Raw genomic sequence first — 12,518 nt, 5'->3', positions numbered from 1 at the left:
GCTCAAGTGCTAAGGTCGAATACTGTGGGGTGGCTAACGTCGTTTCTGAATCTTGTTGGATTAGAAACTTACTTTTGGAGCTACATTGTCCTGTTTCGAAAGCCACTTTGGTCTATTGTGACAACGTCAGCGCTATATATCTTTCAGGCAACCCCGTTCAACATCAACGTACTAAACACATTGAAATGGATATACATTTCGTACGTGAGAAAGTCGCTCGTGGTCAGGCTCGTATTCTTCATGTTCATTCCCGATATCAAATAGCCGACATCTTTACTAAAGGGCTTCCGCTACAACTTTTTGATGATTTTCGGGATAGTCTCAACGTACGCCAACCTCCCGTTTCGACTAAAGGGGTGTATTAGAATTTGTACATAATATTCTATTTTAAGTATATATATATTCTACATTTATGTTTATAATAGGGTCAACTTTATCATAGCTATATTATAGCCATAATATCAGGTTCTACACGTGAATATAGCCAAAAGTTTAGCTTGCATATTTTGTATATATATATTGAATGAGAATCAGGAAAAACACACACGGGAAAAATCATATTTCTTTCAATATTAGAATCTGTACATAATATTCTATTTTAAGTATATATATATTCTACATTTATGTTTATAATAGGATCAACTTTATCATAGCTATATTATATCCATAATATCAGGGTAGTAAAGGATAACATAAGCACCCAAAAGTTCGAAGATGGGAGTAGGAAGGGTCTTTTTGGTAGAGAATTTTTGTGGGTGTTTGGAAAGCAAAGCTTTTTGTTGGGAAGAATGTTGAGGAGATAAGTGGCCATTTGTAGTGCATGATGCCAAAAAGAGGGTGGTAGGGAGGCATGAACAAGGAGAGTGCGGATGATGTTATTTATGGAACGAATTTTCCTTTCAGCTTTTCCATTTTGAGGTGATGTGTGAGGGCAAGAGAATCAAAAGCTCATTCCATGTAATTGACAAAGATTATGAAAAAGGCCATTGTCATACTCCCTGCCATTATCACATTGAAAACATTTTATCTCTCTTTCAAATTGTCTTTTAATATGAGTTCGAAATGATAAAAAAATGGAATGTACTTGAGATTTATTGGCAATGGGAAAAGTCCATAAAAAATTCGTAAAATCATCAAGAAATAAAACATAATAACGATATCCACCCGCACTAAGAGTAGGTGATGTCCAAAGATCACTATGCACAATATCAAATGGCAAAGAAGTGTAAGATAAGGAGTTATAAAATGGTAATTTAACCTGTTTCCCAAGAGGACAAGAGTGACAAAAAAAATTATCCCGAAATTTATTACAATGAATAAAATTGTCTTTGCAAAGAGATCTTAAAACATTAGCTCCAGGATGCCCTAAACGATTGTGCCATATTTCATGAGAAAGAACTGCCACTACAAGAAAAAATGCTTTTAATAACACCAAAAATGTGTTATCAAAACCTACGATAACACTTTCTGATGTGTTAAGATAGACTATGTTATCGTAGGTCAGGGTACTTTACTTAACACTTTATCAGTGTTATACAGATGTGTTATTGTACTGTCAACGATAACACAATTTCTGTGTTATTTTAATACATAGATAAGTGTTGAATTATGTTATTTATAGTCGATACTATAACACTTTTTTTGTGTTATACTACACTTTAGTATAACACTTTTTTTGTGTTATACTACACTTTAGTATAACACTTTTTTTGTGTTATACTACACTTTAGCATAACACATTTTTTGTGTTATACTATACTTTAGTATAACACATTTTTTGTGTTATACTACACTTTAGTATAACACATGTGTTATATTAGTTTAGAGAAACATAATCTTTTTTTTACTTACACAAAACTAGGACAACAAATATGAAAGTTGAAGCCAAATAATGTAACATAAATAGATTTTTATTAATTACTCAAATGTAATTACAATATTTAGTCTACTAGTCTAAGCTTAAGAAATCATATTACAACATAATTTATGCCCAATTCGGATTACTTTATCACTAAATACAAAACAAGAAATGTATACACAAATTAGTGAAATACATTCTTCCATTCTAAAGGCCTCAACTACAAAGGTTGTCAAGAATTGCTCCAAAGAAATCATCTCAATATACCTGCACATTGTAAAAAAAAAAGTCCTTTTATTATTAAGAACAAAAGTTCTTGCCACCATAACAACAAACTTACAGTCTTTTCTTAAATGATACATTGAAAACTTCAAAAGAAGAAAATGGAAAACTAAGATAAATACTTATCTGTTTTAGTTCAATAAAATAAGAGAGCTATCAAGAAAGAGTTAGGGAATTTTCAGATGAACAATAAAATAAAAGAGAATCAGTAGAGAATAGTAGTGCAAGATAAAAGAAATAATAGTGCTTCAATGAAGTGTTGTTGTAGTGTACATGGTCCTAACAAAAAACATATCCTATGTAATTTTCCAACTCCATGGTTTTAAACAGACAGGGGAAATATAAAAGGAAAGAACAGCATCTCTCTGTCCATTGAAGCTAAATATTAAAAACAAGTGAGAAACATCAATACTAAAATCCTTCATGATGATATATCTCGATTGCTCTTTGTGCCAAAGACTAAAGTTCATGTATTATGAATTGATAAATATTGTGGTTAGCTATTGTTCCCATGACTGCAGTGAAATAGTTGGACCATATTTTGACTATTTTAACAAGGAACTCGAACACATGCACATTCTAGACTAGCAGCAATAATCTACATTACAAGTTTGGATTATTTATTTCAAACTTGCATAACCAAGTGCACCCATTGGATCTCTCCTAAGATGTCTAAAAGAGCACCAGATTGCAGAAATATTATTAGTGACCAAATGCAAAACAGGGGCAGCAAGTGGAAAAAAAGAAGAAACTTGCAAATGGCATCATCTTAGGCACATGTACTCGATAGATTAGTGCACTTTTCAAACAGCTGTGTTGGATTTTTTTTTAATTTAAAATGGTATTTTCCTAGACAGAGGCCACACACTTAATTTATTAAAACAAAGTAGAATACAACACAACATAAGCAACCAACCCCTGCCCAAAGTCAGACTTGAAGGGACCAAAGAAAAGAAATATTGTTTGCTAAACTAAATTTTGATTCCCTTTGTTTGTATATTTCAGGACAAAACTCCACTCTAATCATATCCACAATGTATATTAATTACATAGTGTATATTAGTTTATTTTATAAACTTAGAGTATATAATTTTTAGTTTATAAATATTATTCATAAATGTATATTAATTATTAATGATATCTAACTCCAACCATTCAATACTATTACTATAAAATACAAAAAAAAAAAAAAAAAAAAAAAAAAGAGTTTACAGCTAGTTAGTTTATAGCTAATATCATTAGGTTAGTTAGGATTTGTAGGAAAGATCTCCACATATAGATTAACAAAGAGATTTCAAACTCAAATTTCTTACTCAGGATTCAAAAAAAAAAATTAGATAGATATTACTTGAAAAATGCATTATTAAGGGCATTGAAATAATAGCTTAACCCAATCATTGCTTACAAAGGCCAGTAAATATTTTGAGCTGAACTTAGTGCCTCTATTTGTAAATCTCTTCAGTTTAAGCAACAATTAAAATAACTAAGACATAGAGAGATGACCTTGTATGTGTTAAATATAATCTAGTCTTTTCATCACTATATATATATGGTACAAGTATAAATTAGGAGTTAATAAATATCAACACATAGTTTAATCAACAAAAAAATTACTTGCACTCTTTTTTCTTCTATTTTATTTCAATAGATAAACATTAATACCTCATATAGAAGAAAAATGTGCACTTGAGCTGAAGCTTTGATTGAAAAGAAAAGAAGAAGAAAAACCATCTTTAGAGATGTAAAATAATCTCAAATTACTACAGGTCCTACCATACTACAAACTGAAAAGCTCTAACAAAAGCAATTTTATCACTCTGCCTAGGCATCTATGCCAAAACTATTTACTCCTTAGGCCTCATAGTAATCTGAATTTTATTTGGGTTATTTATAAGCTAAACTTTGCTAATCTTTTCATTAAAGAATATGCATCCATGAGGGTGTATGATAATCCGACCTTGTCATGATAAAACTTACTACTGACAAATAATAATTACATTTTCAATCAATATATTGAAAATTCAAGGGCAGTACCAGTAAGACATAATTGCTGGTTGATCCACAATACTCTCACAGCCACCAAAAGATGGGGCAATGTATGGAATTTTAAGTGCATCAATGAATTTGATGGTGGTATGTAAGTCGCCATCAATCTGCATAGTCAAGCAATACACCGGTTGAGAATGAACATACCAATGAGTAGAGGTAGAAAGAACATATATCGGGCTCACGAAAGCAAGCTAAACAGATGAAAAATAGTCAACAATGCTCACATCAAAACTGACGACACCACCAAAACTAGTCATTTGCCTCTTGGCAAGTTCATGTTCAGGATGACTTTTCAAGCCAGGATAATAGACCTGAGCCACCTGTCAAAAATGTTGTCACACTATCAATTCACAATACACGATACTAACAAATAAAAAGATAAGTATTAAATTATAATCTGTCCAGTGACAAATTGCTGCATCCTGTACCTTAGGATGTGCCTCTAAAACTTCGGCCATCCTCGATGCTGTTGAATTCTGTTGCTGATCGAACTCTGAACTATGTTAAGCTACAAAATATCTTAAATTACAACTTGTCCAGTTACCAAGCCCAAGACTAATTCAATCAGAACCAAAAATAAAAATAAAAAAACAATGACAACAACAACAACTAAAGTTAAAGAAAGAGAAAGCTAACCATATAAAACTTTATTTTGAAATTTGTATCTTTCATAGTCAATATAATCATTCTAAATACTATCAATATACATTACATTTTCCTACCACAAAGTTTAAGATTTAACAAAAAATGATTTGCTTGCTCTCTCAATAGAATCCAATTATCAAACAGAGCTTTAGAGATCCTAAAAGTAATAACAAATGCATAGTAGAAAAAGTATGGATAGGGATGACTGAAAAGATACATATGTGACTGATGAAAAATGTATCCAAGAACCTCATTTCTGAAAGCCTAGCCAATTTGAGCAGCAGCAAAAGGAAGCTTGTTCCCATTTCTGAAAGCCTGGCCAATATAACAGATGCCTCTACACCCTCAGCAAGAGATGCCTTGCTGCTACTATTGCTCCGGATTGCTGACTGAACTTGATGAAGAAACAATAACCATATAGAACCAGAACGTTCTCTTTTTTAGGTAAGAAATAGAGCACTTGATTTAAGACCAAAAGGAGATAGAAATAGAGGTCTACCAACCCAACAAAACAGCACAAAACAATGGAGCGCATTAATTCAACCCCTACATTATTTTACCTGAGAAGACGCACTTTTGAGTACATAAAGTACATGAGAGCGAATTATACCCAATGCTCGAGACTGTCATAACAAAAAAATTACTCAATTATTGGAAATGGAAACAAATTTTAGTGGAAGAATGTGCAAAAATGTAACATTATCTAATCAGCTATCTGCATAAATTTGTTTCTGCCTGCAGTTGTCGAAATTTGAGTAAGTAAACGCCAAATTCAGCATACTGTGGATTGTTTTCTACATACCTAATATAAAGTAGATAATGTTTAAGGTCATCAAGTTGATTGACAAAATAAATGTCTCAACAAAATATGCTAGTAATTCCCTAAATCAACATATAAATTAATGGTACGACACAAGTAATATTTAATGAATGCAACTAAAGCAGCAAAAATAGATACATAAATATATGTGATGTAAATAGCATCCCCTTACGCTATGCAGTCATCAAGGCGTTTGGGCAGAGGGAGGAAGTTCTCATTGACAACATTCATATTTGGAGAATAAAAATTTGTAGAGATCTGCACAAGGATAGACAACAACAAATCATTTTGTAATGATAAGAACCGAATAGTTTACTATAATACACTGTGCAAGTTTTGAATCAAGTTTTGTTAGCACCCCAAATCAAGTTTTGTTAGCACCCCAAATGTTCTTTCACCTGAAATATCAAATTACAATGAAGAAAAATTATTTCTTAGTCTCTACAAGAAAAACTGATGAATGTAAAAGAAGAGAGAGAGAGAGAGAGTTATAAGATTACATGATAATAGATAATAGATAATAGATATATATATATATATATGAACAACAAATTGTAATTTTGTTTTCTTCAGATAATAGATATACATATATATACATGGTTAATGCATATCCTTCTATATAATGTAACACCAAAAACATGACACAGATCACTGATTTGGGAAAAGAACATATCAGTATAGTTTTATTTGTTTGGCCCAAAGAGAGAATCAATCCCTTATTACCCGCTCTTTACGCAGACCAATAAGCACAAGAGATATTTTGTCTTCCATTATACAGTTTCAAATATTTTAAAAAGTACAATCCCAACGTCCTACAAAAACTATTATAAACACTAAAGAGAAAAAGCAGTTAGATTCTTCTGTTAATAGCTTGGTAAGGCATATTTAGTTAGAACTTAGAAAGACAGTTGTATAAGGTAAATGATATCCTTCCCCTTGAGGTAGAAATTGCAACTGACATAGGGGTAGAACTCCATAATTTTTACAATCTAAGAAATTGAGAGGAACAACTGCATTGCATTTTTTTAAGACACAAACGCATATTGGTGAATATACAAATACTAGATAAAACTGACTGTTGGCCCTTCTTCATGAAAGCTTTTCAACCAATGAAGCAATGGCATGTAAGAAAGTAGCAATTTAATCCAAAACCTAGATAGATGATTGCCATATTCACAAAATTGAGTTCTAGAAGAAAGAACATGAATATTTTCATCCTAAAATGTGAAATTCCATTGCTTCATTTAATAAATTGGTTTCTTAGATGATGAAATTAAAAATAATAATAATAATAATTGCACTGGCCCAAACAGTTTGCAACTTAAGAGGGGAGGAATAAAAATAATAATAATATTAATTAGTTTCCCAGAAAAAAGAAGAAAAAAATGAATCTTTTTGCATCAATATATAATTAATTTGGAGCTCATGACTTGGTAGATACTCTTGCAGTATCTAATATTTTGATGGTGGTGATACTGGATTTGGCAGATGTTTTTAGAGATGATGGGTAAAAAAATACCAACAGTTTCTTGAGAAGCCATATGAAATACATTTTCACGGCTCACACCTCCATCTCTTAAAAACAAGAAGACACTTTTTTTTCCTTTAATAAGAATCTACAATAGGCAATGACCATCTATTTACTTTTCTAGATTTACAGTATCACCGTTTATTTCTGTGTTTGGTTTATCAAGTGACTACATGAGCTAGGAAAACTGCCATCATTTATTTCGAATTCAAAAATAAAAATATAAAAAAAGAACAGAGAGAAATAAAAAAGAAATGTTTCATGTACTCACCTTCTCAACATAAGAGCAGACCATATTTTCAATATCTTCAACAATGGTTTCCGGTTGTCCCTCTACAACAGCCAAAATTTGTTACTTGATATTATATATTCATTATATTTACCAAATAAAGAAAGGAAGTCCCATTTTCTTTGACTGAATTATATAGATTAGAGAAAATTATTACCTACAGCAACCTTTGTCAACCCAGGAAGATCTATGATTGTCAAGTTTACAACTGCCAGAGGAAACGTGATTTTAGTCATTGTTGAGTCAGATCCTAACTTAACTTTACAAGTTCATTCAAGAATACCAAAGACAACTAATGCCAACTCAGCATTCTTGAAAGTTAGTTATGACAGTTAATTAGAAGTCCTTTCTTGTGACTTATTCTACTGCCTATAAATACCTTACTCAATGTAACTTAGAAGAACAAGTCATTTTTGAGAAAAGAGTGTACAAATTTTGATGCTGTAATTGTGAGGCAGAGAAAGTTGCTGAGAGAGAACTGAGTTGTATAGAAGTTTGAAACACAATTGTGTTGTCATTAGTTTGTATCCAAGATTCAGAAGATTAATGGATGAACTGAGCTACTGAGGAGTTCAGAGAGAGGATTAGGCTCTTCACACATTCGTGAAGGAAGTTCGAACCTCTATAACTGTGGTGTTTTATTTTTCTGTTTTTCTTTGATATTTGTTATCTGTTTTTGTTCTTTGTGTTGCTGCATTGTATGTTTTTGTGCAGGAAACAATTGCAACATTCATTGCTGAAATTGCAACAGTGGTATCAGAGCCAGGTTCCTGGAGATAGATCTCCTGTGAAGAGGTCAGAGATCAAAGTTGAAGAACAAGAAGAAGAAGTAAAAGAAAAAACAGATTTGGAAAAGGAGTGCAGATTCAATAATCATGTCAAGCATTAAAGTTGATATCGAAAAATTCAGTGGCAAAAATGACTTCTGTCTATGGCGTGAGAAGATGAGAGCCAATCTTGGGAATCTTGGATTAGATAATGCATTATCCAAGGATGCAACAAAACCAGAAGGGACAGATCAAAAGGACTGGGAGAATATGCTCAAGAAAGCTCGGAACACAATTATATTGTGTCTTAAAGATGAGATTTTGAGAAATGTGGTCAAGGAGGCTACTGCTTATGAAATGTGGAATAGACTTGAGCAGATGTTCATGACAAAAAGCTTGCCAAGTCGTGTGTACCTAAAGCAGAAATTTTATGGTTTCAAAATGGATGAAGGTAAAACTCTTGATGATAACATGAATGATTTTTATAAATTGGTTTCTGATCTTAGCAGCTTAGAAGTTCAAATTGAAGAGGAGGACAAAGCAATCTACCTACTCAATTCACTGCCCTCTCAATATGAGCAATTCAAAGATACAATAATCTACTCTAAGGATACATTAGTTCTTGATGAAATCATTGGAGCCATTTATTCGAAGGAGTTATCTCTGAAGCAAACTGGCAGAGCACTCAAGAGTAACTCATAAGCATATTACTCTCGAGGAAGACAACCATTTAGGGGAAACAATAATCAAGAACAACATGGAAAGAAAAGAAGGAGTCAAAGTGCAAGAGGCAGATGGAGATCACAATCGAGAGGTCCAAGAACCAACAGCAAGTGTTATCACTGTGGTAAGATTGGCCACATCAAGAAGTATTGCTATGACTTAACAAGAAAGCAAAGAGACTCAAGAACATCAGACCAGAACAACCAAGATCAAGATAATGCAGCAAATTATAGTGAGCAGTGTGAAGATGGAGATGTTCTTATAGCAGAGATACCAGAAGCTTTAACTACAATAGAGCAGAAAAATGAATGGATAATTGACTCGGGTTGTAATTTTCACATGACCAACAACAAGAGTTGGATCAGAGATCTAAGACAACAAAAGATTGGTAAAGTAATCTTTGGAAATGGACAGACATGTGCAATCGAAGGAATTGGAAATGTAATGTTTAGATTGGATGATGGAACACTTAGAGAAATCAAGGATGTCAGGTATGTTCCTAACTTAGCTCGAAATTTGATTTCTCTAAGCATGTTTGATGATGCAGGATATGAGTTCAAAGGAAATGCTGGCTGTATGAAAATATGCAAAGGCTCATTGGTAGTGCTAAAAGGAATAAAGCAAGGAGGTCTTTATTATCTTAAAGGAGAGGCTCTATGTGGAGATGCAGCTGTAGCCATGTCAACAAGAGAAGACAAAACTGAATTGTGGCATAAAAGACTCGGCCACATCAGTGAAAAGGGTATACATATTCTGAATTCAAAGGGTGTTTTTGGTAAGGACAAAATCAGTCATCTATCATTTTGTGAACATTGCATTTTAGGAAAACAACATAGAGTCAAATTTCAAACTGGAACACATTCATCTAAATACAATCTAGAATATGTGCATGCTGATTTGTGGGGTCCAGAAAAGGTTAAAACCTTTGGTGGAAGTGCATATTTTTTTATCTATTATTGATGATCACAGCAGGAAAGTTTGGGTCTATTTGTTGAAACATAAAAATGAAGCATTTAAGGCTTTTAAAAACTGGAAAAACCTGACTGAGAATGAAACTGGAAATAGAGTCAAAGTACTTAGAACTGATAATGGACTTGAATTTTGCAATGATGAATTTAACCAGTTTTGTTTAGATCATGGAATAGATAGGCACAAAACAGTTAGAATGACACCACAGCAAAATGGTGTAGCTGAAAGAATGAACAGGACTCTACTGGAAAAAGCAAGATGTATGCTGTTGAGTTCAGGATTACCAAAAGGTTTCTGGGGAGAAGCCATTATGACAGCAGCCTATTTGATAAATAGGTGTCCATCTCGAGCTATTAACCTCAAAACTCCCGAGGAACAATGGTCAGGTAAAGTTCCTAACTTGTCTCATTTGAAAGTTTTTGGATGTACTGCATTTGTACATCAAAGCATAGGTAAGTTAGAACCTAGATCAAACAAATGTGTTTTTCTAGGATATCCTCATGGGGTTAAAGGGTATAGACTGTGGGATAAATCAAGAGGTGGTTTCAAGGTCATTATCAGTAGGGATGTAATATTCAATGAAAATGAATTTCCTTGTAAGACTAACATGGATGCCGGCCACAGAAATCAAAATGAAATGACTAAAGATGCAGGTTTAGAAAGGGAATCTGTTCAGGTGGAACAGATAATTGAAGAACATGATAATTACACAACTAAAAGAGAGGATCAGGCTCAGGTGGAACCAATACAAGAAATATCAGAAGAGGAATCTGAACAATCTGGTAGAACAAGACTTGAGGACTACATGTTGACAAGAGACAGACCAAGAAGGGAGCCAAAACCTGTCAACAAACTGAGTTTGAATATCTGGGAAGACATCATAGCTTATGCATTCTATTCAGCAATGGAAACATGCAGGAAAGAACCAAAAAATTATGAAGAAGCATTAAAGAGCAGTCAAGCAGAAAAATGGACTACTGCAATGAATGAAGAAATGTCATCCCTGATAAAAAATAAAACATGGGAGTTGGTTCCAAGACCCAAGAACAGTTCTGTGATAGCAAATAAATGGATTTACAAGCTAAAAGAAGAAGAAGAAAATGGAGAAAAAGTCAGGTACAAAGCCAGGCTAGTTGCCAAAGGCTTTACACAGAAAGAAGGGGTCGATTTCAATGAGATATTCTCTCCAATGGTTAAATATAAAACTATTAGAATTATGCTGTCTATTGTTGTTCAGTTTGACATGGAACTTGAACAGATGGATGTCAAAACCGCATTTTTACATGGTGAGTTAGAAGAGGTCATCTACATGGAACAACCAAAGGGATACGAGCAAGGATCAACAGAAGGAACAGTATGCAAGCTTAAGAAAGCACTGTATGGACTGAAGCAAGCCCCAAGACAGTGGAACAAGAAATTCGACAGTTTCATGATAAAACAAGGCTTTCAAAAGAGTTTACATGACACATGCTTATACTACAAAGGATCAAGGATTGAAGACAGTGAATACCTCCTGCTCTATGTAGATGTTATGTTGTTAATAAGTAAAAGCATAACAAAGATTGACAATCTTAAAAGGATACTCAAGTCAGAATTTGATATGAAGGATTTGGGGAATGCAAGGAAAATCTTGGGAATGGAACTAAAGAGAAATAGAAGTCAGGGAACAATGGTGATTAGTCAAAAGGGGTACATAGACAAAGTTCTAAACAGATTTGCTATGAAAGAAGCAAAACAAACTAAGCAGCCTATGACTACTCAATATCAAGTTTCTAACAAGCAGTGTCCAGAAACTTTAAAGGAGAAACAAGAGATGAAGAAAATACCATATGATGCTGCAGTAGGATCTATTATATATTTGATGGTTTGCTCAAGACCTGATCTAGCTCACAGTATAAGCTGCCTCAGCAGGTACATGGCCAATCCAGGAAAGGAACACTGGCAAGCAATGAAGTGGTTAATGAGATACTTGGTAGGAACATCAAAAGAAGGCTTAATATACAAAAGACAGAATAAAGAAATCAGTATTGAAGGTTTTAGTGACTCGAACTATGCAGGGGACAAAGACACCAGAAGATCAACTTCTGCATACCAGTTTCTAGTATGTGGCAACTGTGTTAGCTGGAAGACACAGCTGCAATCTGTAGTAGCACTTTCTACTACAGAAGCTGAATTCATGGCAGCAATAGATGCAATAAAGGAAAGCATTTGGATTCAAGAACTGCTAAAAGAAATAAGGCTGTTTAATGACACTGCAGTGATCAATCTAGATAGTCAGAGTGCAATTCATTTGTGCAAGAATCCAATGTACCATGATAGAACAAAGCACATAGATATCAAGTATTTTTTCATAAGAGAAAAGGTAACTCAGGAAGTAGTCAGAATTGAAAAGGTGCATACAGATGACAACCCTGCAGATATGGGAACTAAAATTGTGACTCTAGGCAAGTTTAAACATTGCAAGGACTTGCTTAGAATTGGAATTGGATAAATCGGAAGCAAGATGTCCTGAACTCCTCACAGTCTTGGTAAGTTTTCAAAAGTGAAGTTAAGATCTGAGGTGGAATTTGTTGAGCCAGATCCTAACT

The 12,518-nt window shown here is 33.5% G+C and overlaps 1 protein-coding gene across 1 annotated transcript; it reads right to left on the bottom strand.

Annotated features, from left to right (window-relative positions):
* Positions 1-4,113: 4,113 nt before the first annotated feature.
* Positions 4,114-4,938, bottom strand: LOC133826311 (cystathionine gamma-synthase 1, chloroplastic-like). Its single transcript, XM_062258795.1, has 3 exons — positions 4,618-4,938; positions 4,414-4,509; positions 4,114-4,293 (listed from the first exon to the last, which is right to left on the bottom strand). The coding sequence occupies exons 1-3, from the start codon at positions 4,645-4,647 to the stop codon at positions 4,162-4,164; spliced, it is 258 nt and encodes an 85-aa protein (XP_062114779.1). The 5' UTR covers positions 4,648-4,938; the 3' UTR covers positions 4,114-4,161.
* Between the last annotated feature and the right edge of the window lie 7,580 nt (positions 4,939-12,518).

This window comes from Humulus lupulus, chromosome 1, assembly GCF_963169125.1.
Source record: "Humulus lupulus chromosome 1, drHumLupu1.1, whole genome shotgun sequence".
NCBI classification, from domain to species: domain Eukaryota; kingdom Viridiplantae; phylum Streptophyta; class Magnoliopsida; order Rosales; family Cannabaceae; genus Humulus; species Humulus lupulus.
Note: the sequence above shows the minus strand (reverse complement) of the source record. Positions and strands in the feature narration are given on the sequence as shown.